We start from the raw sequence: 23,216 nt of genomic DNA, 5'->3' as shown, positions 1-23,216 counted from the left end.
TCAAGTCGTATAACTTTTCAGTGGCAAAATAACCAATACACACTTAGTCTCGAAAGCAAATTTTAATAATTAATCGAAAGCATTGATATTCGCGCCAAAGATAACCCACAATGCAGTAGTTAGTGCAAACCGCGACTGGGTCAATTGGTCATTTCAAAAATCCTTCCAAATATGTTTGAGGTGAGTTTTAAACGTGCAGCATATTTCATTCTTCTTATGTAGCTTTAGCAATAAAATTTTTTATACAGTAATATTGTAGAAAGGCAGTGTTTTAGTAATCATATTAAATGCTATTTCTGTTTGTTGAACACCAACCACTTAACATTAACACACTTCAATTTGTTTTCCCCGAAATTTGTTTATAATGAAATGAATCTCCTCAAATGGAGTTCACACATCACAATACATGCTCCAAAGTACATGCGTTTTGACTGAAATTGATGCACAAGGCTTTGTGATTCAAAATTTGAAGGTATGTTGTTTTGTGAAGTTGAAGACAAAAAACTTCCTTATTTTAAAAATTAGCCTTTTTGGGGACAATTTGTTGGATACATTTCGATTTTGATTCATCTAATCTATAACTAAGCACCTGTATGCTTCCCTAGTGTTGTATCTGCTGTATTCAATTTGAAATTAAAACTTAAGTGTTGAAAATTATTATATTCTATTGTTTCAGGCTTCAATTCGTGGAAGTATTTAATATCCATACTAAAAGGGAAGACTCGTACTTTTCCACAGATTTTATTATACAGTACAACGCATTTCACCGACTTGCGGCATCATCAGGTACAAATTTGTAAAACAGACAGAGCAAGAATATATACCCCCAGGACAGAGTGGGGGCGGGGAGGGTTGGAAGGATTTGAGAGGGGTGGGGGCTCGCAGGTGCGTTTATGGATTGTTTTGACTATTTCCAGGCTAGTTTTTCTGAGAGGAGTGGGAAGGGGTATGGGAAGACCACATAATTTCTAATGATTCCGCACACCAATTTTCTCACAAACATGCAGCCCTCCACTCCATGATCCACCGCCTCCTACACATCTCCCTTTCCCCCAAAAACTTCAAAATTGAACTCGTGAATATCACTAATATAGCTACCAACAATGGTTTCAACCCCAAACTAGTTGACACATTACTACGGAAAAGACAAAAAGCAATGGCCATAAAAAGCATTTTCGTATCACAGCCTGCAGTATCTAAAGATTTTAAGTGGTGCTTGATCCCATTTCTGGGAGATCTTTCATATAGGATTTCCAACTGCCTACCCACCTCAGTCAAAGCAGCCTTCTACCCACCCATAACCCTCTCCAAACTTCTAGCCAATGGAAAAGACACCCAGGATAGCCTTCTCAAATCAGGCATTTATAAACTGAAATGCGAGGATTGCAACAGCGTTTATGTCGGTCAGACCGGCAGGAATATCAAGTTACGAGTCAAGGAACACGCAAGGTGTCACAAAAATCAGAATAACAACTCTCTCTTCGCCAAGCATTTACTAGAATTCGACCACAGCAGTGACTTTGTCCCAGAGATATTACACACACTCCCAAAAGGATTAAAAATGGACGCTCTCGAGCAATTAGAGATTAGAAGGCACTTGGTGAACCCCAACACGACACTTTTTAATGAGCAATTGTTCCCATACCCCTCCCCACTCCTTTCCGAGAAACCAGCCTGGAAATGGTCAAAACAATCCATCAACGCACCTGCAAGCCCCCACCCCTCTCAAATCCTTCCAACCCTCCCCACCCCCACTCTGTCCTGAGGGTATATATTCTTGCTCTGTCTGTTTTGCAAATTTGTACCGGATGATGCCGCAAGTCGGTGAAACGCGTTGTACCGTATAATAAAATCTGTGTAAAAGTATGAGTCTTTCTTTTTAGTATGGATATTGAAAATTATTATTTGAATATGATTGTAAGAAAATATTCCCAAAGTTATAGTATTTTAATAAAAGGGGAAGCCCTTGAGACCCCTTTAATGTCATTATATTCATTTCATTCAGTTCCAAACAATGTTTGAAACTACCAAGATATTGAAAACCAGGCAAATTTCAATTTCAATAGGGAAATTAAGAAGGATTCAACTCACAAAAGGCTGCGGAAAAATCACAATGAAGAGTACCTCTTCATCTAAAAGAGGTGTCACAAAGATGAATTGAGGTGATGTTGAAAAAGTGAGAGGTTTTTACAATGGGTTTCCTATTTCTAAAGCATTGCTGTTCATTGTCTACAACTATTTTATTAGAAAAGTTCACTTATCCATGAAAAGTACTTCGAGAAGTTAGGTCAAATAGACTGAATTGCAATGAGGTGATATTACATTCATCATATTTATCTCCACTTATAGAGACGAATTGAAAACGAGGATTTTTAGACAGATGTGACACCACTGTCCATAGATGTATTATTTAAGTATACGGAAGGTGCAGTTACAAATGCAAACACTTTTTATAGGTATTGGCGGAATAATATTAAGATCCATATTTTTAGAGACATCTAAAAGTTGTAGTCTGAACAAAATACATTGGTAAAGTTATTTGCCAGGCAATCCGATGGTTTGGTGAAATAGAAAATGGTGAGACGTAAGGATCCACTTGAGTTGTAACTTCACAGAATAACAAGCAAAAAGTTATTAATGATAAAGTGGAAAATCTACTGTCCTAATAGGTGATAGGTTATATTGTCGTATGTGATATCTACATGAATTTTCTGAACAAGGAGGTCATTTAAGCAAACTTACCTGATTTTCTTACCTGGTTTTTTAAATTAATTTTCTATGTAAATTTATTTCAGGTTACTGTGGAACCAGTTATGTTCCTTTATATGTTTGCTTTTAGCGTAACACAAGTGGTTGAACAAGCTCTATTTGTGGACAAAGCATGTAGAATTGACTTCAAAATCTCTGCTAATATTTGCTCACACCTGCAAGAAAAGCAATACGAAAAACAGATGGTAAAGTTTTTAATACTTATTTTTCAAAAGTTAGATGGGACCTTTATATGTATGCATATTTATTTCCTTTGGACGAACAGAAATTAAACCTTATTGTAGAAATTGAAGGAAAATGAAGTTAATGGAAATTAATTTATTTTAATATTTAATCATTCTCGTAAATAAATATCTAAATATCATAGTGTTTGTTCAAATGAAAACCTAACTTCCGGTAGCAGTGGGGGTGACTCTTCACGCCAGCTCAGAGGTCAATGGTTCAATCGTCGCCCATGTGGATTTTCCTCTATTTAGGGCTTGAGTGTTTGAATTTGCCTTGTTGCTATTTCCACATTAACAAATCCAATGTGAAGGCCAAAAAGTCTATTTATAGATTAAATAAATGAGGAAAAGTCAATACACATCTTTACTACCTTTTACTCAGTTATGGTTCAATAAATGCTTACCTAACGTGCCAGCAAATCTTCATTCTGTATATTATTATATGGTAATCTACTGGTTAAGGTAGGTTTTTGGATGGACACAACTACCAAATAAGTATTTTGTGACTCCTAACAAAACAAAAATCCAGCAACCTACTCTACATCAGGTCCCTCTTCATCTCTGGGTTCTTCCTTCCTCCCACTGTCAATCAATATGCCCTTCATCCATTTTTCCTGCTCCCTTAGGGTTTCTCCTAACACTCCCTTCTCTTCACCCACCATGCCAAGTACTTCCTCATTTGTTTTCTTCTCTGTCCATTTCACCTTCTCCATTCTTCTCCACACCCACATTTCAAAAGCCACACAAAATCCATCATCCTACTCTATATCAGGACCCTCTTCATCTCTGAGTACTTTCTTCCTCCCTTCATCCCGTCCAACATCCCTATCCTGTTCCTTCCCTTTCCTCTTTTGCCCAACATCCTACTCTTTATCACAGTCTTCAACATCCCACTGCCGGTCAACACCCCCTTCATCCACTTTTCCTGCCTCCATAGGATTGCTCCCAACAAACCCCTCTCTTTGCCCACCATACCAAGTACTTCCTCATTTGTTTTCTTCTCTGTCCATTTCACCTTCTCCATTCTTCTCCACACCCACATTTCAAAAGCCTCCAATCTGCGTCCATCCTCCTGCTTCAACGACCATGTTTCCGCACCGTACATAGCTACGCTGCATATCAACGTTTTTACGAGTCTTTTCTTAATATCCTTATTCAACGTCTCACTCATCTAATCCCTCTTCCTTGTAAAAGTCTCTTTATCTAGCGCAATACTTCTCCTTTACGTCCCTACTACTTTGACTGTGTTGGTCCTAGACACTTCCGAGATATGTGAACTTCCACCTACTCTATTAACCCTTGCAACCCCTTGACTGACTAACCAACTTGATTTTATGAATTCCCCTCCGACTTTCATTCCTACCTCCAGATCCTTCCATGCCTCTTTAATCATTTCCTCCACATAGACATTGAACAGCAACGGTGATAATGGGCAACCCTGCCTTACACCTCTCCCTAGTACTGCCCATCTGGATTCCCTGTTCCCCACTCGCACCTGAACAGTCTGAGACACGGATTAGCCTCCTGTCCCTCCAAACTATTCCTATCTTCTTCAATGTACTCATTAGTTTTCCCAAAAGACTCTATCAAACGCTTTCGCGACACCAACGAAGCAGGCTTATACCTCCTGGTTGTATTCTATATTCCTCTCGATTAATAATCTCATTAATGCAATGCCATCACGCGTACCTCTCCCCTTCCTAAACTCAAACTGAACCTCCCCTAAGTTATCATTTGCCCTACTCTATATCCTTTTGTTTATGATCCTGAGAACAACTTTAGCTGCGTGGGATATCAAACTTATTGTCCTGTAGTCCTCACATGATGTAGCTCTTACATTTTTTGGAATAGGGACTAACACTGATCTTACAAAGTCTTCCAGGCAGATTCCTTACTCATAGATACTACGAATCAGTCCATAGAGCCTCTTCCTCCCACCTTTTCCTAAACATTTCAGTAGTTCCGCAGGAATATAATCTACCCCCACGGCCTTATTTAGTTTTATCTCTCTTAATGCCCTTTCTATCTCATCGTCGAATTTGCCTGGACCTAAGCTATCTTCCTCTACGTCATGTTCCTTTTCTATATCTAACTTTGTTGGTCTAAGTTCTTTACTATACAGTTCTGCTATATATTCTTTCCATCTCTCTTGGATCTTTCCAGCGTCAACTATTATCTTACCCGCCTTATCTCAACTGTTAGCATAGATCTTCCCTTCTTACTTCCCGATGAAGATTTGACTTTGCTGTATAGTGCATCAATTTCACCCTTCCTCTGCAAACTTTCCATATCCTAGCACTGTGTTTTCTACCATGCTTCTTTTGCTTTCTTTTATGCCCAGAACTCAACTGCTTTCTCCCCGTGGTCATTCTTCATGCCTAAACCATAGTCCCTCACCTCATCACCATCTTTTCCTTCGGAAATGTCGCAATCTGTCTGTCGCATTCCAATCTCCCATCACTATCAAATATTTCCCTGCAGGAACAGAAACAATTATGTCCTCTAATTGATCATATATCCTATCAACCTCTTCCTCCCTATGGTTGCTCGGTGGCATGTATACCTGAATAATAACCAAGTTTGTCGGTTCAGCTTTGTATATGTGCTTTTTTATTTTTGTTGGACACATGGGTTTTGTGTTAATGTATTTCATGTATCTTTTTCATGAAAAATTACCATCAAATTATGAGGTGATGAAATTTGAAATTCATTAAGCCAATCATTAATATTTATTGTTATCAATAATAAATGTCCCTTCTTATTTTCGAAGTAAGCTTGTTTATGGAAGAAGCCGTGAATATTGGTTTCTCACTGATTTTTAGCTGAGAAGTAATTCATGGACTTTCATTAGGGAGAAATCATATATGTAGGTATTTCAAATTTAAATTCAGGAAATATTTCAATAAATCTAACCACTGATGTTTATTTGTCCTGTAATATGGTTACATCCCTCCTAAAAATAGCATCAATATACTCCTTTATGATAAAGAATTATTGTAAGATGAAAATGCCCTTATGCACTTTGTCTTTCCATTCTTGGTAATAGTCACTTTTTGTCCCTCCATTTCCATACAGTAATACATTTTGAGGTCACCTTTTGGTACAGGTGAGTAATGTATGGCATGGCGTAAAATATATTAGCTACCATGTTAGTACGATGGGGGGTGGCATGCAATAGTTCAGTGGGTAGAGAGCTAGGCCACTGACCATATGGCCTGGTTTTGATTCTGGGTGATGCCACTGGACACTCTCAGCTTCACCTGAGCTGTGTGGTTTTTCAATTACCACATCTTCCTGGTAAATTACTAACAGCGCAGGGAAAGAAACTTTCCTCCTTCCCCAATGTATGAATTTCACAGGCTATTGGATTTATTATGAGGTGAGCTCTGCCCTTACCTTTCAAGCAAACCTTTGGGTTGAGTGTTGTGGTTATCAATATCATGAAATATTTGGCATGTTTAAATCAGCTAAACAACAGTGATCACAAAGATTGCAATGACTCATTAATATGATTTTATTTTCCTTCAACTGACATTTTAAACTTTTTTACACTCTTTTTATTCAAAGAAATATGTTGAAATCACTCGCCTTGACTGGTGTCCTGGTCAAGACGGATGACTTTTACCCTTTGAAGTTGACGCATTTGAATACCTTTTTAGAGTTTATTTACAAGTGTTTTGTTCATTTAAAGTATGTGATATTCTCCATGAATAGTAATGGTTATTTTTTGTTGCCAATTATAGGTCACCGTACAATCACTAGTGTCAGAATTTCATCAGTACAACAATATTGCTGCAAATGTTGCCACTGTGTTGCTAGCTTTAGTTCTGGGTTCATGGAGTGATGCGGTTGGAAGGAAAGCTCCCCTGCTCCTAGGACTCATCGGCAAGCTTTATTATTCTGTGATGGTTGTTGTCAATTCATCCCAATGGATTGGGGGAGCTGATTGGCCCCTCTACACCATTATATATTCCGCAACTTTGCCTTCCTCCATCACTGGTGCTGATGTTGCCATTTTCCTTGGTTGCTTTAGGTGAGATTCTCCTATCTTGTTCTAAAATATGTAGAAAATATATGTATAAATTCTTATTGAGTTTTCCATCAGGTATGGTTTTTTGTAAAGTTGGTCTTAAAAATGTAGGTAGGAGTGGAGAAGCTTAACCTCGGTGGGGGCCTTTGTAAAGAAAAAGGTTCTAGAGGAATTTACTTAAAAGATATACAAGAAGGGCAGTAGGACATTCAATATGTGGATACTATTATTTCTGGAATTTTGTGGAGGTTTTCAATGCCGTGTAATCTTCACTCAAACTCGGGTACACATTGTGAGGGAATGAAGATTCTCAAGTTTACATCTTTCATGCAATATACCCCAACTGACCTAGATGTTAATAATGTTGATGTCTTCTCGAGACCTCTGTGCACCTAGTAATATTGATCATCTTGTCATTTTCTGGTGCCATTCATTTGCACTGATGTGGATCATTTGTTTTCATTGTCGTTGATTTATTTATGCCTCTTTATAAATGTGATTATATTCTCTGTTTATAGAGCTAAGACAAAAACAGGAATAATTGTTCCTAATTAGGATGCATCATTTAATTTTTTTTCTATTTACAATGGGGGGTACCATCATCTAAACCTTGATTCCGTATGCCTATTCAAACCTGTAGTAAATGTATCTAATGTATACTAATGCTTAATCAAATTTGGCTGTAAAAACTCTGCTTGCTTAATGTCATTCTTGGCATAATTTTTAAACAATTTTGTATTTTCCCAGAAAATTTCCCAGGAATGGATGTAGATTCAGATCGTAATTTTACATTAACGAAATGTACAGTCAAATTGAAGAGAATAAAATATGGAAGAACGTTGAAGAAATAGGAGTGGAAGCATTAACCTGGACAAAATGTTAGAGTGATAGTACGGAGAAGAGAAAAATATGGGCGCGAACTGAGAGACATACAATGGAAGTAAAAATGGGAACATGTCAGAAAACGATATCTGAAGCTGCAAATCACACAGTAAATATGGAAACAGTAAATATGAAAATTATAAGGAAACCATGGATTACAGTAGAGATGATTAGGAAGATAGATGAGAGAAGGCAGTGGAAAAATGGAAACATAAACTTTGGTAGGATGAAGTGCAAGGAAGTAAATAAAAAACTGAGGTGGGAAACTAATAGGGCAAAAGAAGTATGTTGGAAGATAGTGTGTGAGTATATGCAGAGTGTACAGAGGATGGGTGGAAAGGTATGCTGTACAATAAGGTGAAAGCACTATTTAGGAAGTAAAGAGGAAAAATCCTTGCACCATATCAAACATAGGGGAGAGAAATTATTAATTCAGCCAGTAAAAAATCAGGATAAATGGGAAGAGTACATAGAGGATGTATATGGTAAGGATATTATGCCAGCAATTGTAGATATAGAGAATACAACATAATTGGGAATAGCTTAGGTCCAGGCATACTTGATTGCGAGGTAGTAAGTGCTTTAGGGGATTAAAATAAATAAGATTGTTGGGATGGACAATATCCCTGCAGAACTACTCAAGTGTCTTGGAAAATGTGGAAGGAAGAGTTTTTACGGGTTAATTTGCAGCATGTATTAGGATAATATTTAATTTTATACGCAGCTTAAGTATACTAATGATCATTGGTGAAAGGATGGAGAGGAGGGTAGATGGTTACTTTTTAGATGATAAGTTTGAGTTCAGAAAGGGGAGGGAGATGTGCAATGTCATCAAAGTAATTAGGTACTTATGGAATACAATCAGGATCTTTTCTTTTATTTTGTAGATTTGGAGAAGGCATTTGGTAGATTTAGCTGGGTAGAATTAATGAATGTGTTGAAGAAAATAGGAGTAGACTGAAGGGATAGGTAGCTTATCTGCAACCTGTGCATGTCTCAGAAGGTAGAGGTGTGAAGGGTGGATGGGGCGTCCGGATGGGCAGTGCTAGGAAGAGGGATAAGACAGGGTTGCCCATTATCACCGTTGCTGTTCAACCTGTATGTAGAGGAAATGGTTAAAGAGGCATGAGAAGAACTGGAGGTAGGATTGAAAGTGGGCCGGGAATTCATAAAATCAGGATTGTGTATTATAAATCTTTAGTTTGGCAGTCGGCCAAGCATTGCTGAGCACATTGGAAATTCAGTGTGATAGGCACAGGGTGATAATAAATGCAAAAAAACAAAGATTATGAGGTTTTTGAGAAAGAGGACAGCCAAGTGAAATCTGAAAGGAGGAGTTTATAACCTAGAGCAATTGGAACAATTTACCTTTCTTGAAAGTTTTTGGACCAAAATGGCCATAGTAATAAGGACATGAGACAAAGAATTTCATTCCAGAATTTCCTTCAGTTATCACAATTAGAGAAATAATGACAGGGATGTTGAGTAAGAATGTAAAGATAAGGCTCAATAAAACTTCAACTTGGAGCACAGCTTTGTACAGCAGGGAAATATGTTCGTTGAAGCAGGATGATAGGCTTAGATTGGAGGCTTTTGAAATGTGGGTGTGGAGGAGGATGGAGAAGGTGAAATGGACAGAGAAGAAAACAAATGAGGAAGTGCTGGATATGGTGGGAGAGAGAGGATTGTTGGGAGAAATCATAAGGAGACGGGAAAGATGGATTCAAAGTCCCTATTTTGATTGGCAACGGGATGTAGAAGATTGTGATAAAGGGTAGACTAAGCAATTAAGGTAGGCATAGGAAAATTATATGCATGTTTGACAGAATAAAGGGTGGTAGTATTTATGCAGAATTGAAGGATAGTTTAATGCAGTTTGGGGTGTCAGGTTGTCTTATTAGATAAAGCTATGCGATGTAGTTATATGGCCACACTAAAGTAGACTTCCTTTAACAGTAGACTAATATTTTTTTATGCATAGAGATGGAGGTGGTTCATATCTAAAAAATGATTGCATTAAAATTTACCTTCTTTCTGATTCTTTGATTCTCTGATATCTTAATGTAGTGCCAGATGAATTTTTGAAAAAGAATCAATTTTATATGATCAGCTAACGAACTTCAATGAGTCATTACGAGTACTTTTGATTGCTAGGATGCCTTCGATTCTCTTATCCATAACATCCTTATGTATTTATAATGTGTACTCTAGGCTCAAGAGAATTGTGATATAAATGGAAAAATCATATTATTTGTGTGCCAGCTTGTAGTCAGACTCTTAATGGCTGTAATACATACTATTTTATACATTAAGTCAATATCTGCTGGCATCCGATATGATTTTGGATGAATATTGAGAAAGGGCAATAACCAAGGAAAGGAATAAATATTATAAAAAAGAATTAAGCAAAAGATAGATAGGGAAGGCTAGAGAAGAACTGACATTGAACCTATGCAAAGAGGTGTGACATAATCATGTGTAAGAAAAAGTTGAAGCAATTGACCGAGGTAGCCGCAGGAAATTAAGGGCAAAGGTCTTAAGAAGTATTGATGGTGAATTTCTTTTTGAAGATGAATTGAACTGTTATTTGGCAGTTACCTTTGTGATAATAATGATATGCAAACCAGTATGTCTGAAGAGAAAGATATAATGGATGATCATGTGAGAACTGAATTTATTGTTGTAGTGAAGAGCTTAAGGGCAAAGTAGGCTCCAGAAATCAATGAAATGGGGTGGAATTAAATAAAATGACTTACAAAATAATACCCTATCACAACTGTACCTATTATTATGTGTGATTAATTCGAAAGGAGGAATTTCAATTGGATTGTTACTGAGAAAACACAAGTCCCAAGAAATATGGGATTTCATGCTAAATATTTTTGAAATTTTCTATGGTATTTAATGAAAATAATATCGGCTGTTGGATGTTTTTGCCCTTTGATAAGGACCTAGTTATTGACCATTCCTCCTTATATTAAAATTGCTGCTGGTAAATGCAATACATATAGTTGATGATATTTTTGGTCTCTTCTTGGGTTAGTTACCTGGCTGACATAACGACCCCAAAGGATCGTACATGGCGTGTGGCTATATTAGATGCAGTGTACTTACTCACAATGCCTACAGGAGTTGCACTAGGTGCCTATCTCTTCTCAGCCTGGAACAGGTCATTTGCAGCTCTATTTGCAGTCAATTCTGGACTTCTCCTGGCTGCTATTATTTATTCTCTTGTTTGCTTGGAGTGGAAAACCTCTGGAAAAGGGATAAAGCAAGAAGAAAAGAGTGTGAGTGAAGTGTACTTTTCCTACTTTATTTATATTTAATGCTGCATTCAATGGATTTTCAACAATTAAATATATTTTCTTCATGTGTAATGAGTGTATATTTCTGCATAATTTCTGTAAAAAATTAGATAGTTTGATAATCTGATTAAATAGAATGTTTTTCCTCATCCCTGAGAAAGAGTAACAGGATATTTTTCATAATATTCTGATGTGTTTCAAATTCCTAAAACTTTGTAGAATGTAATTGTTTCAGCTTTGAATTCATTCAATGGAATGTGGCCCATCTAGTGCACTCTTTACTCTGTTTGTTACATGTTGCTTCAGTTTATTTTATTCCCTACGATTTCACCTAATAATTTGGTTATTTGCTGTTATATATTTGCATTACAATGGTAAGCCATCCTGTCAGTTCAAAGTCACCAAATGCAATTCTGAAAAGGGAAGTAGTAGGAAGAAAATTGTCGAAGCTCTATGAAGATGAAAATGATGAGTTTAGCCATCTGTAAGGACCCTAGGGATAAATTTGGCTGAGGTTGATTTAAAAAGTGGCACTGGTCGAGGGTTTTTCCATGTGATCATTATTTTCAATTGCATTTGTTGGCCATATCAAGAATTGCCAGAGAGTTCACGGAGGGTAACAAAAAGTGGATGCCACTACTCTCTCTCCATGGCAGATGGTTTCACATTAAGTAGCTTATGGACTCAAAGCACTTTCTGATTCTAGGCAACACACTGTGCCATGCCATGCTAATACTACTGGGTTTAGGCATTGTGGCTCTAATGCAGAATACTTTAGGTATGTTATTACTAGACATAAAGTTAAGATGTTTGTGTCTACATAATGCTTATCTGATTCAATAGCAATAAGGAGACTGTAGTAATTAACTATGGATTATTTATTTCCGCAATACTTGGAATAAGTCCATTCATGTTACTTAATTTTGGTTAAAATTATAAGTAATGGTATGGAAAACATGATCTTTGGTCAAGAAAACCTGAAAAGGTGAGAGCATTTTGAAATCAGAGGTAAGTGGCAACCCTGTGATTCCATGACTGTGCAGTACATTTTAATTCATCCTTGAATTTTCTGCTACATTTCTGCCTATGATTGACCGATTTGAATTTTTTAAATGTAGTTTTTGAATTATTTACATTAATAATAATAATACATTTTATTTGTCCAGCAATCAAGTAGCTGCAAATGTTACACTTGATATAAGACACATCAGGGGAAAGTGACAAAATACATTTGTGGATACAAGACATATCAGGCATTATCAAGAAATTCAGCAATTGAATTAAACATTTTTAATTTTAAGAACCTAAGTAGATTGACTTTAAATGCAGCCACACTTATTAGGGCCTTAATCTCAGCTGGGAGTTTATTATAAAGTTGAAGGCCCATAAAATTTGGGCCAGCACCTGCATTTTTTATACGCACATATAAAACGTGCAGATGCTCATTCTGCCTAGTAGAATATTTGTGGATATCACAATTATTCACGTACTCAGGTAGATTTCTTTTTGTATGTACTACTACATGAAAAATATAAATACATGGCACTGGCAATACATCCAATTTTTTAAACAGGGGACGGCAAGGGGCATTGTGTTTTGCTAAACTCATTAGCCAAATGGCTCTTTTTTGGACCCTGAAAATAGCCAAGGCCTTAGATGATGAACCCCAGTAAAGGATACTATAGGCTATGTGAGAGTAAAATTCACCATAGTACAGTGCACAGAGAACAGCCACTGAAACTGTGGATCTAATGGACCTTATTAAAAAGCAGGCCGAGCTTAGCTTACTGGTTAAAGTACTATGTGTTCATCCCAAGAAATTTGAGAATTGATGTGGAAACCCAAAAATTTGGTAATTTGTACCTGTAGGATCACCTTTCCATCAACTTCAATAGAAAGTAATTTGCTCGCTTTATTTTTATTTGCAAAATATATTAGGTGAGACTTCTCTATATTCAAATCTAGGAAATTATTATGACACCAAGAGAATAAGGTGTGGCTAACCTGTTCACACTTAACTATAAATTCATCAAAAGTAGGTAATACAAGAATAATGTTGGTGTCATCAGTATATAACAAGGGGGTAGCTCCGTTTATATGTTGAAAACTATCAACAAGGTCATTTATATAAGAAATAAACAAGACAGGCCTAAGAACAGAGCCTTGAGGAACACCTCGATTAAGGACCTTACTAGGGGAAACAAAAAATGTACCATTTTTAGAAACAACCACATGTTGTAGTCTATTAAATAGGTAGGATTTAATCCAAGCATTAGGTATGCCACGAATACCCATCCTTTGGAGTTTCTTGAGAAGTAATTGGTGGTCAACACGATCGAAAGCTTTCGAGAAATCGAAAACCATTGCAGTGACTTCCATTTTTTTATCCAGAGCGTTTAAAGTCTTGGGTTATTAACTGAGAGTTGGCAGAAGATGTAGATTTATGCTCCCTAAAACCATGCTGAGATGGTGAAAGGAGATTGGAAACCTCTAGGTAAGAAATTAACCTAACCTAGGATGCCTTCTCAAATATTTTGCTGAATTGGTTCAGCAGAGAAATTGAACGGTAGGAGTTAATGTCATGTCTATTGCCCTTGTTTTTGTAAAGTGGAATGACTTTTGACACCTTCAGAGGAGATGGAAACACTCCTAATCGGAAAGATTCATTCAAGAGAAAATGAAGAGGCTGCATGATGAAGTCGATAGATTGCCTAATAATGTAACTGGAAATTCCATCAAAACCAGAGCTTCGTTTTGTGCCTAGATTCTTCACCATATTTTTTAGTTCAGATTTTGAGAGGGGATAGAGAAATAGGGACTTTGAGTGGGTAGCAGTAATGGCTTCTAAATTAGGAGAGTTGCGCTGCTTAGCAATAGAAGGTTGAAAGTGATCAACAAAGTTACAGGCAAGTTTGGAAAAGTCCGATGTAATAATTCCTGATGAATCATTAATCTGGATTTTAGACTGCTTCCTGGGTTTGTTTCTGGAGGTATTAATAATTTTCCAGATTTCTCTAGATTTATTACCAGAGTTAATGATCCTATGGTCATTATAACAAAGTTTAGCTGACTGTAGCATTTGACGGTAATGCTTTTTCCTTTTTGCATATTCAGTCTTAAGTTTGCAATTAGTTTTACTAGAAGTGGCCAGCTGTTTAAGATGTTGAGCCATGAAACGTATTATAATTATAATAATAACTTACTTTGGTAACATCTACATGGAGTTATTAATAAATTCCTGACTGCAGCGCTTAATTCTTGATATGTATAAAGCTAAGGAATTTTGTCCATAACATCCAGGAACTTTATTCAATGCTACTTTGTTTTCAGTTTAGGTAATCATCGACAGAGAGTTGAGTTTTTCTAGCCAACCTACATATTGATTTAAGTACTAACCTCCAGAGCTATATGTTTGCACGAGCAGTATAGCTTTAATGTGGTTGCTGGCCTGCCAAAAGGTTGTGCCTTGAAATCTATTTCGTTCATGGAGTCTGTCCCATCATGTATTTCTATCTCTGTAGTTGCACTTATAGTGCAGTCCTGTCAAAATCATCATAGTTATTGTTAGGTAATCTATGGGTTAACGTAGATTTTGGAAGAGCATAACTACGAAATAAATATTTGTAGCTGCTAACAAAACGCAACCCAACATCCTACTCTGGAAGTCCCTCTTCATCTCTGTGAAATTCCTTCCTCCCTTTGTTCCATCCAACATCCCTATACTGTTCCTGCCCTAACCTCTTTGCCTAACCTTCTCTCCTCTATTACAGTCTTCAACATTCCACTGCCAATCAGTATGCTTTTCATCCATTTTTCCTGCCTCCTTATGATTTCTCCCAACAAACCCCTCTCCTCGCCCACCGTACATAGCCTTATCTCGTTGGTTCTCCTTTTTGCCCATTTCACCTTCTCCATTCTTCTCCACAACCACATTTCAAAAGCCTCCAATCTACACCTATCCTCCAGCTTCACCTTTCCTCCATGTCAAAGTTTGGACGAGCCTTTTCTCAACACCCTTACTCAGTATCTGTCATCAATTCACTCCTCCTAGTGAAAACCTATTTGCCTCGTGCAATTATTCTCCTTACATCCCTACTACTTTGACCTTGTTGGTCCAAAACACTTACGATATATGTAAACTGTTCCACCTGCTCTGGCTTTTGCCCTTCTATTTTAATGTTGACTTTTGCTTTCTCTTTTTGGAAAATTGCATAACCTTTGTTTTATTAATATTGATTCTCATCCCATACCTGTCGCACTGAATTTCCAATTCACTCAGCAATGTCTGCAACCCCTTGGCTGACTGACAAACTAAAGCTTGGTCATCAGCAAACCTAACTGACTTTATGAATTCCCCGCCCACTTTCATTCCTACCTCCAGTTCTTCCCATGCCTCTTTGATCATTTCCTCTGCATACAGGTTGAACAGCAACGGTGATAATGGGCAACCCTGCCTTACACCTCTTCCTAACAATGCCCATCCGGACTCCCCGTTCCCCACCCGCACCTGAGCCGTCTGAGACATGTACAGGTTGCGGATTAGCCTCCTGTCCCCCAATCTATTCCTATTTTCTGTAATATACTCATTAGTTTTTCCCAATTCTATCAAATGCCTTTTCAAAATCTACGAAACAGGCAAATACCTCCTGGTTGTGTTCTATAACCCTCATATTTAGTGATCTCATTACTGCAACGGCATTGTGCGCACCTTTCCCCATCCTACACCCAAACTGATCATTCCCAAAGTAATCATTTGCCTTGCTCTCCATCCTTTTGTTGATAATCCTGAGAACAACTTTAGCTACCTGGGAAATCAAACTTATTCTTCTGTAGTCCTCACATGATGTTGCCATTACCTGTTTTTGAATAGGATTGAACACCGATCACACGAACTCTTCCGGTCAGATTCCTTTCTCATAGATGCAATGAATCAGTCCATACGCGGTCTGTTCAAAAGTATCGCGAATTTTGAATTTTTGCGGGTTACGTTTATTTGATTTTCGTTTTTTTGTGGCATTATGTTGGTACTTATGTCTCTCACTTATGCCGAAAAGTTCGGCCATTTTGAATGTTCCGTTAATTGTTGACAGCTGTTTTGCTTGGAAGTGTTTTGGCTTCTCTTCGATTTTTGCCGGTTCCAAAAAATGAATTAAAGAATCTGTAGCAAATTTTGTGTGGAAAACGAAATTAAGTGCGAGGATGCATTCTGAATGTTGACTGTGGCATATGTAGAGGCTACCTTGGACCGAAGCAACGTTTATCCTTGGTACAACATGTTCTCCGAGGGCCGAGAAGAAGTGAACGACGAAGAGCATGCCGGATCTCCCGAGCACGTCAACAACAGACGAAAACATTGATGAAGTGAGGAAAATAGTATCGGCCAATTGTCGAATCACCGTTAGACAAGTTGCTAAGAACCTGTACATATCGATCGGCTTGTGCCATTCGATTTTTATCAATGATTTGGGCATGACATGGTTCGCCGCGAAATTCGTGCCAGAATTGCTCAATTTTGACCAAAAACAGCAACGCATTATCATTCCTAATGAGTTGTTGGACTCTGTCCGCAACGACCCAAATTTGCTCCATAGGGTCATAACTGGTGATGAATCATGGGTTGATGGTTATGACGTGGAAACTCCCAAATTCCCAATCATCCCAATAAAAAATCAGAAAAAGCGCGCTAAGTTCGGTCGAATGTGAAAGTTTTGCTAACAGTTTTCTTTGATAACAGGGGCGTGGTGCATCATGAGTTCTTGCCACAGGGTATAACGGTAAATAAGGAATATTTGCCTGCAAGTTATGCACAATTTGCACGAAGCAATCTGCCGCAAATGCCCGGATTTGTGGATGGACAAAAATTAGCTTTTGCACCATGACAACGCCCTTGCTCACACATTGTTACTTGTGCGCGACTTTTGGCTAAAAACAACACACTAATGATGCCACCGTATTCCCCAGATCTGGCCCCCAGTGACTTTTTCTTGTTCCCGAAACTGAATAGGCCCATGAAAGGACGACGCTTGATTGACGAGCGAAAGACTGCATCAAAGGAGGAGCTGAACAAGATCACAAAAAATTATTTTTTGAAGTGCTTCGAGGATTGGAAAAAACGTTGGCACAAGTGAATAATATCTAATGGGGAGTACTTTGAAGGGGAGAAAATAGATATTCATGAATAAATAAATAATTTTTGAAAAAACACTAAAGTCGTGATACTTTTTGAACAGATCTCGTATATGTAGACTCTTCCTCCCACATTTTCCTAAACTTTTTAGTAATTCCACATGAATGTTGTCTGCCCCCATGGCCTTATTCGATTGAATCTTCCTTAATGCCCTTTCTATCTCATTGTCGAGTATGCCGGGACCTGAGCTATCCTCATATATGCCATATTCTCCTTCTATGTCTAAGCTTGTTGGGCATAACAGTTTTAGGTTTAACTTTGTGGAATTCCTTCAATATCAGGGTAAAAAAGAAACTTAACATTTCCACCAAAAAGATTTAATATTTCACGGCCATGGTTTCGATGCTGCGCGTCATCATCAGGTAATGTGCATCAACATTTTTCAACTTGTATAGAACTATATATAGCTCCAAGAGGGGAGTAAGGGAGAGGAGAGGGGATAAGGTAGGGGGAGTAAGGGAGAGGGGGTAAGTGGAGTTTAGATGGAATTCTCCACCATTGGTGCTCGTTAAGTTAAGAAGTGTGGTATTCCTGGGCTATCCATGTTTGTTTTTTGTTGTGCATGTTGTCAATCATTATTTCCCTGTAACCATTTTTGACTGCATTTGTTTAATAACACGGAGTTCCTCTTGTTTGTTGTGTGATGGCATCTGGATATTGTGGCATACCCTGTGCAACATTGAATGAAGGGCGGCACATTTCTGTGAATGCTGAGGCTTGAATGTGGAGTGGATAATTTGGTCGGAGTGACACTGTTTTTTGTTTCTGGAAAAGTCGAACCTTATATTAATTATTTTCACTGTCAAATCCAGGAAATATAAGGAATCGTCTGTTTTCAACTCACTTGTGAATTATGTGAATACATCTAAAGAATTGAACAGAGTCAAAAATTTTTCTAATTGTCTTGCGGATCCAGTCGAAAAACAGAAGATATCGTCAACATATTGGAACCAAGAAAACGCACATTTTTTGTTGGGGATGGTTTAAATCAAATAATTGTCTTGCTGAATTGTCCATACCAATGTCTGCTAGGATGGGAGAGAGAGGTGAGCCCATGGCCAGGCCTTCTAATTGTCTGTAATGTTGACCGTTGAACACAAAACTACTTTGATTCACACATAATGCTATTAAATCACAAAATTCACTCGTCACAGGAGGTGGTGTTTAGGCCTTTACGAGGGCTATCTCAGCTAGAGGCTTCCATCCTAGGGATACATGTGAACATGTTGGTAAGGTCGAAGGACACCATAATACATTTTGGCAGTAATACTATATCTGACAACCTACTCGCGAGCTCTTGGTACCGTAATTCTGGGAAAAATGAGCATGCTGTCTGAGTGGGTTGTTTAACTTATGAGCAAGTAGGTGGGCTGGTGCGGAGGCACTAGATGCCACTGGTTGGAGAGGGATATCACTTTTGTGAATTCTTGGGAGACCAAAGAATCTGGGCGATTTGGGATTCATTTGTACAAGTTTGATAACATCACTCGGCTTCAACAACACTTCACATCCCTACCAAAGCTGTCTTGACATCTCTCTGGTGTCCTGCAGTGGGATCACAAGGAAGACTAACTATTTTATTAGACATAATGAAGTCAATACATATTTTTTTACATAGGACTCCTTCTCTAATACCACAACTTTATTCCCTTTATCTGCTTTCTTGACAATGAGCTTATTTTTTGAAATGTACTTTTTTAGGGATGAGGCAGCTTTAATTACTTCTGATCAGCCTACCTCAGTAATGGAATTTAAGAAATTCCTTCATTTAGCTATTTCCCTTGAAATGAACTCTTTTGGTCCTGCGTTCCCATTTCTGAGGGCAAATCACAATGTACTTAGAGATTTTTTTAGGTCCTTAATGGTTACTCAGATGTTGGGACTGTAGCTGGGGCCTTTCTGGAGAAGACTCCAGTCAGCGGGCTGGAAAGTGTGGTTAGAGAGAGTCATTATCCTCTTTTTGAATTTTATGGCTTGAGGGGGCGGTTCAAACTCTGCTTATTTGTCTTTGGTTAACGTCTCAATTTTTCAAGGCAATGCCTTCAGTCTGACAGATTTCAGGTGGTCGATGAAACATTATACCTCTCTCGTTCCCCCCTCCTAAAATTCTTAAAAGACTCCAATGTCTTTCCGCACCAACCCTACCCCCACCAAGGCAGTAATGACCATCGACCGTCCCTTAATAAAAGTCAAACCATTGTAGACAAACAACCCCCCCCCTTAATCAAATGTGGAACACAGTGTGTTTGTTTGTTTTTTCCGCCGCTATTTCTTAGAGCGGTGAAGTGTTACTTTGTGTTCTTCATTTAATTAATATAAACTTCCACAAATTTGAGCCAGTAGCCTTCCAATACATACCCTCCCCCCCTCTCCCCTAGACCACTGAAAGGTTGCTGCACCTAAACTCAACTTACCCCCTCTCCTCTCCCTTACTCCCCCAACCTAACCCCCTCTCCTCTCCCTTACTCCCCTCTTCCAGCCAGACCATGTAAGTTGAAAAATGTTGATGTATGTCACCTGATGTGCAGTATCAAAACCATGGTCGTGAAATATTAAATCTTTTTGGTGGAAATGTTAAGTTCCTTTTTACCCTCGTAAGCTTGTTGGCCTAAGGTCTTTACCATACAGTTCTTCTATATATCCTTTCCATCTCTCTTGAATCTTTTCTGTTTCAACTATTATTTTACCTGACTTATCTGTAACTGTTAACAGAGATCGTCTGCTTTAACTTCCCAATAGTGTTTTAACCTTCTTGTATTTCACACTTCTTCTGTAAACTTTCCATATCCTCACACTTGGCCTTCCCCCATGCTTCTTTTGCTTTATTTGTTACCCATCTCTATTTATTATTTAACTCTTTGCACTTCCTTTGGCCTAACTCTGTGTTTACATTCTTCCATTTTCTCCTCTCATCAATCTTTCTAATCATCTCATTCGTAATCCATGGTTTCCTTGTCCTTTTCCCATTAAGAGTTCCTCTGTTTTTCTTGAGGCTTTCAATATTCCTCTTTTTGATATATTTCTATTTTTTCCTTGACAATACATAGTTCTTCTACCTCATTCGTGATATTCTCTATTCAAACGCAAAACGCTTTCCAAAAAGGAAGTTTTATTGCCGCACCCTGTATATCTAATTGGTATGTCATGGGAATATGTGCCTTATAAACCAATTATATCCTTATTTGATGCTTTAATTCTGTATTAATTAGGTGAAACAAGATAAGGAAGGAATGAAATCTGATCACCCCATCCTATTAGGAGATGGAGATGAGGAAAGTCCTGGTGGAGGATATGGAAAGCCTGCCCCTCAGAGGCCAGATTTGGATAAAAAACGAGTATCTCACTCTGGAAAAGGCTGTCTTTGGATGTTATTTGACTATGAACATGTGATAGATTTATGGAAGTCAGTCGTCAAAAAGAGGAACGGGAAGCGTCGTGCTGCCTTGCTAACCGTGTTTTTGGCCATGGCACTCTACACTTTCCAAAGAGGTAGGCATGATTGGGAGTTTCTTAAATTAAGTGCTTGAATTGCTTCCTGTTACTTTATCAGTGCAGGCAATGACAGTGAATATTCTTTTTGTAAGCAAAGGCTGTAATTGGTACTGAAGAATTGTCTGAATTATCTGCATTGCTGCCTTAATTGCGGAAATATGAAACATTTGTTATAGCTTGGGAGGGGAAAAGAGTCCTCTTTTCCCGCTCCACCTGCTCACCAAGGGTTCAAACTTCTAATGGCTGGTTTCTCATGATGATGAAATTGTTAATTGGAAGAACCAATGGCACATGGGCACTGAGTGTAATTGCAGGGATCATTTAAATGGTATTTGGCATTAAATGACTTGAAAGAATAGAAGATGCAGACATAGATGGATGTGTTTTATGATTTCTAAAAAGAAAAGACTTCAGAAAAATATTTCCTCTCAAATTTAATCTGAAGATTCTCACTTAAGGTTCAATACTTCGCTGATAGCCTGCACTGAAGAAATACCATTTTGCTTAAAGAAAGGCCACTGAGTATCATTACATGCAATATTATCTGGTGGCATCATTGCCTGCTCAAATACAAATGCATATATTGATTTTTTAAATTATTGATGAAATGGCCCCTTTGAAATACTTACAGTTTCAATGCTCCGGCCCTATCCATCCCTCAGTGAGCAGCATCAACCCCTTCCACTGAATGTTTGTGATACTTTTACGCACCTAATTTTAGTCTCATTTTTACAAGTACAAAGTATAAAATTCAATATATCTCTCATAATCATTTTGAACTGAGAATATATTCCAATAATATCGTGCCATATCACCTTCCTCAGACTAGCATTTTCTCATTTTGAAAAAGTTTTATGACATACTTTGTGAAGTAAATAAAGGTGGTTAGTCAGTAAATTGTTGGCTATAAGTAGCTAGCCATACAAGTTAGCATAATAATAAATAGATTTTTTAATTTACAGTTCCAACAGATGAGTAGCAGCTAATTTTTCTTGGGCCACTGGCAGAAAAGTAGCTGGCTACAAATATTTTTAGCCATCTCTCTATGTGAAATTACCTTCTCATTTATTGCAGTAAAATTTTGATCAAAACTTTTTTCCTCATGCAGCAATGGTTTTAGGGAAAAGAGCCACTGAGTACTACTGACAAGAAGATGTTATTATATTGCAATGACTTATGTTGCTGATTATCCAAGGGAGAGTACTCTAACTGATACACAATGATTAGAATTTTGTCTTCTCAGCAAGGCAATGAAGTTTAATTTTTTCTTGGTAGTTTTATTATCAATGCAAAGAAATGTTTAAAGATGACTTGATTCATACAAACCTATTCTTATTAGTATTTATTTGAATATAAAAATTAATGAACAGCAGTCACAATCCCTGGAGGAGGGTCACATCCTCTAAAAAGCCCTTGTGGGTTGCACCATGACCTCCTGTCATGCCCACGTCGACCATAGTAGCCGGCTTGGCGCATGTAGATAGGTTGGCCTGGTGGAGCCTTTGAAGTGATGTTTTTGAAGTGCACGGGTAGAGCATGTTTGGGATGGCGTTAATACATATGTTGAGGTACTTTCTAAAAGTATGTATGTACATATTCTTGTGATAGAGTTCTTCTGAATTTTTCTTCACTGATAAGAAAATTATTTTATTTCAGATGAGAGGAATATGTCATATCTATACACTCAGAAGGAATTTAATTGGGATGTACAAACCTTCAGTAATTTCAGAACCATCCAGTCAGCTCTGTACGTCACAGGTAAGACTCATTGTAAGAATCCATCCGCGCTCCTTCATCTCACCATCTGTAAATGTCTTAAATTTTAGATTATTTACCTAATGGCAACGGAGTATTCTTTTCGTAGATATATGCTAACCTTGCAAACTAAACTATGCTTGCAGAGGTTAAATTTACTTTAGCAGTAAACTAATGGTATAAACTCTCTGTACTCTGAACTGATATAGGTACATTATTATTAGTATTAGTGACAGATACTCTTGAATACCTGCATGTTTTGAAGACTATGAACTTTGCTGGTCATAGTAATGATGATAGGCTCACCCATGCCATTCAGATGGAAGACAATGGGTCAGATAGGCAATAGATCAGGCATTGGATGGTTTGTGTAACATCTGCTCCCCAGGGAGTTGGAGTTGAATCCAGCAGGGCAGCCGTTATGAGAGATGGTGTTTCATTAAAAATCTAGCAATTGCAGAAGGCAATGGGAAAACATCTCAAGTATCTTCAAATTGATACAAAGCGAGAGTAACCAATTGTGGTAACTCTCAGGGAGGAGGGAGATTACGGTGGTCAGCAAAGGGCAGGCA

General features: G+C 37.9%; 1 protein-coding gene across 1 annotated transcript in view; it reads left to right on the top strand.

Moving 5' to 3' along the window:
- Positions 1-23,216, top strand: part of LOC139689907 (proton-coupled folate transporter-like) — a 37,373-nt gene continuing 14,157 nt past the window's right edge. Inside the window, exons 1-6 of the mRNA XM_071587026.1 lie at positions 1-180; positions 2,796-2,954; positions 6,737-7,026; positions 10,949-11,192; positions 20,607-20,886; positions 22,546-22,647. Coding sequence (XP_071443127.1) covers positions 172-180; positions 2,796-2,954; positions 6,737-7,026; positions 10,949-11,192; positions 20,607-20,886; positions 22,546-22,647 — 1,084 coding nt within the window. The 5' untranslated portion in view covers positions 1-171. The remainder of the gene's footprint in view (positions 181-2,795; positions 2,955-6,736; positions 7,027-10,948; positions 11,193-20,606; positions 20,887-22,545; positions 22,648-23,216) is intronic.

The sequence above is a fragment of the Hetaerina americana genome, unplaced genomic scaffold (assembly GCF_022747635.1).
Source record: "Hetaerina americana unplaced genomic scaffold, ioHetAmer1.1.p SCAF_29, whole genome shotgun sequence".
Classification (NCBI taxonomy): domain Eukaryota; kingdom Metazoa; phylum Arthropoda; class Insecta; order Odonata; family Calopterygidae; genus Hetaerina; species Hetaerina americana.
Note: the sequence above shows the minus strand (reverse complement) of the source record. Positions and strands in the feature narration are given on the sequence as shown.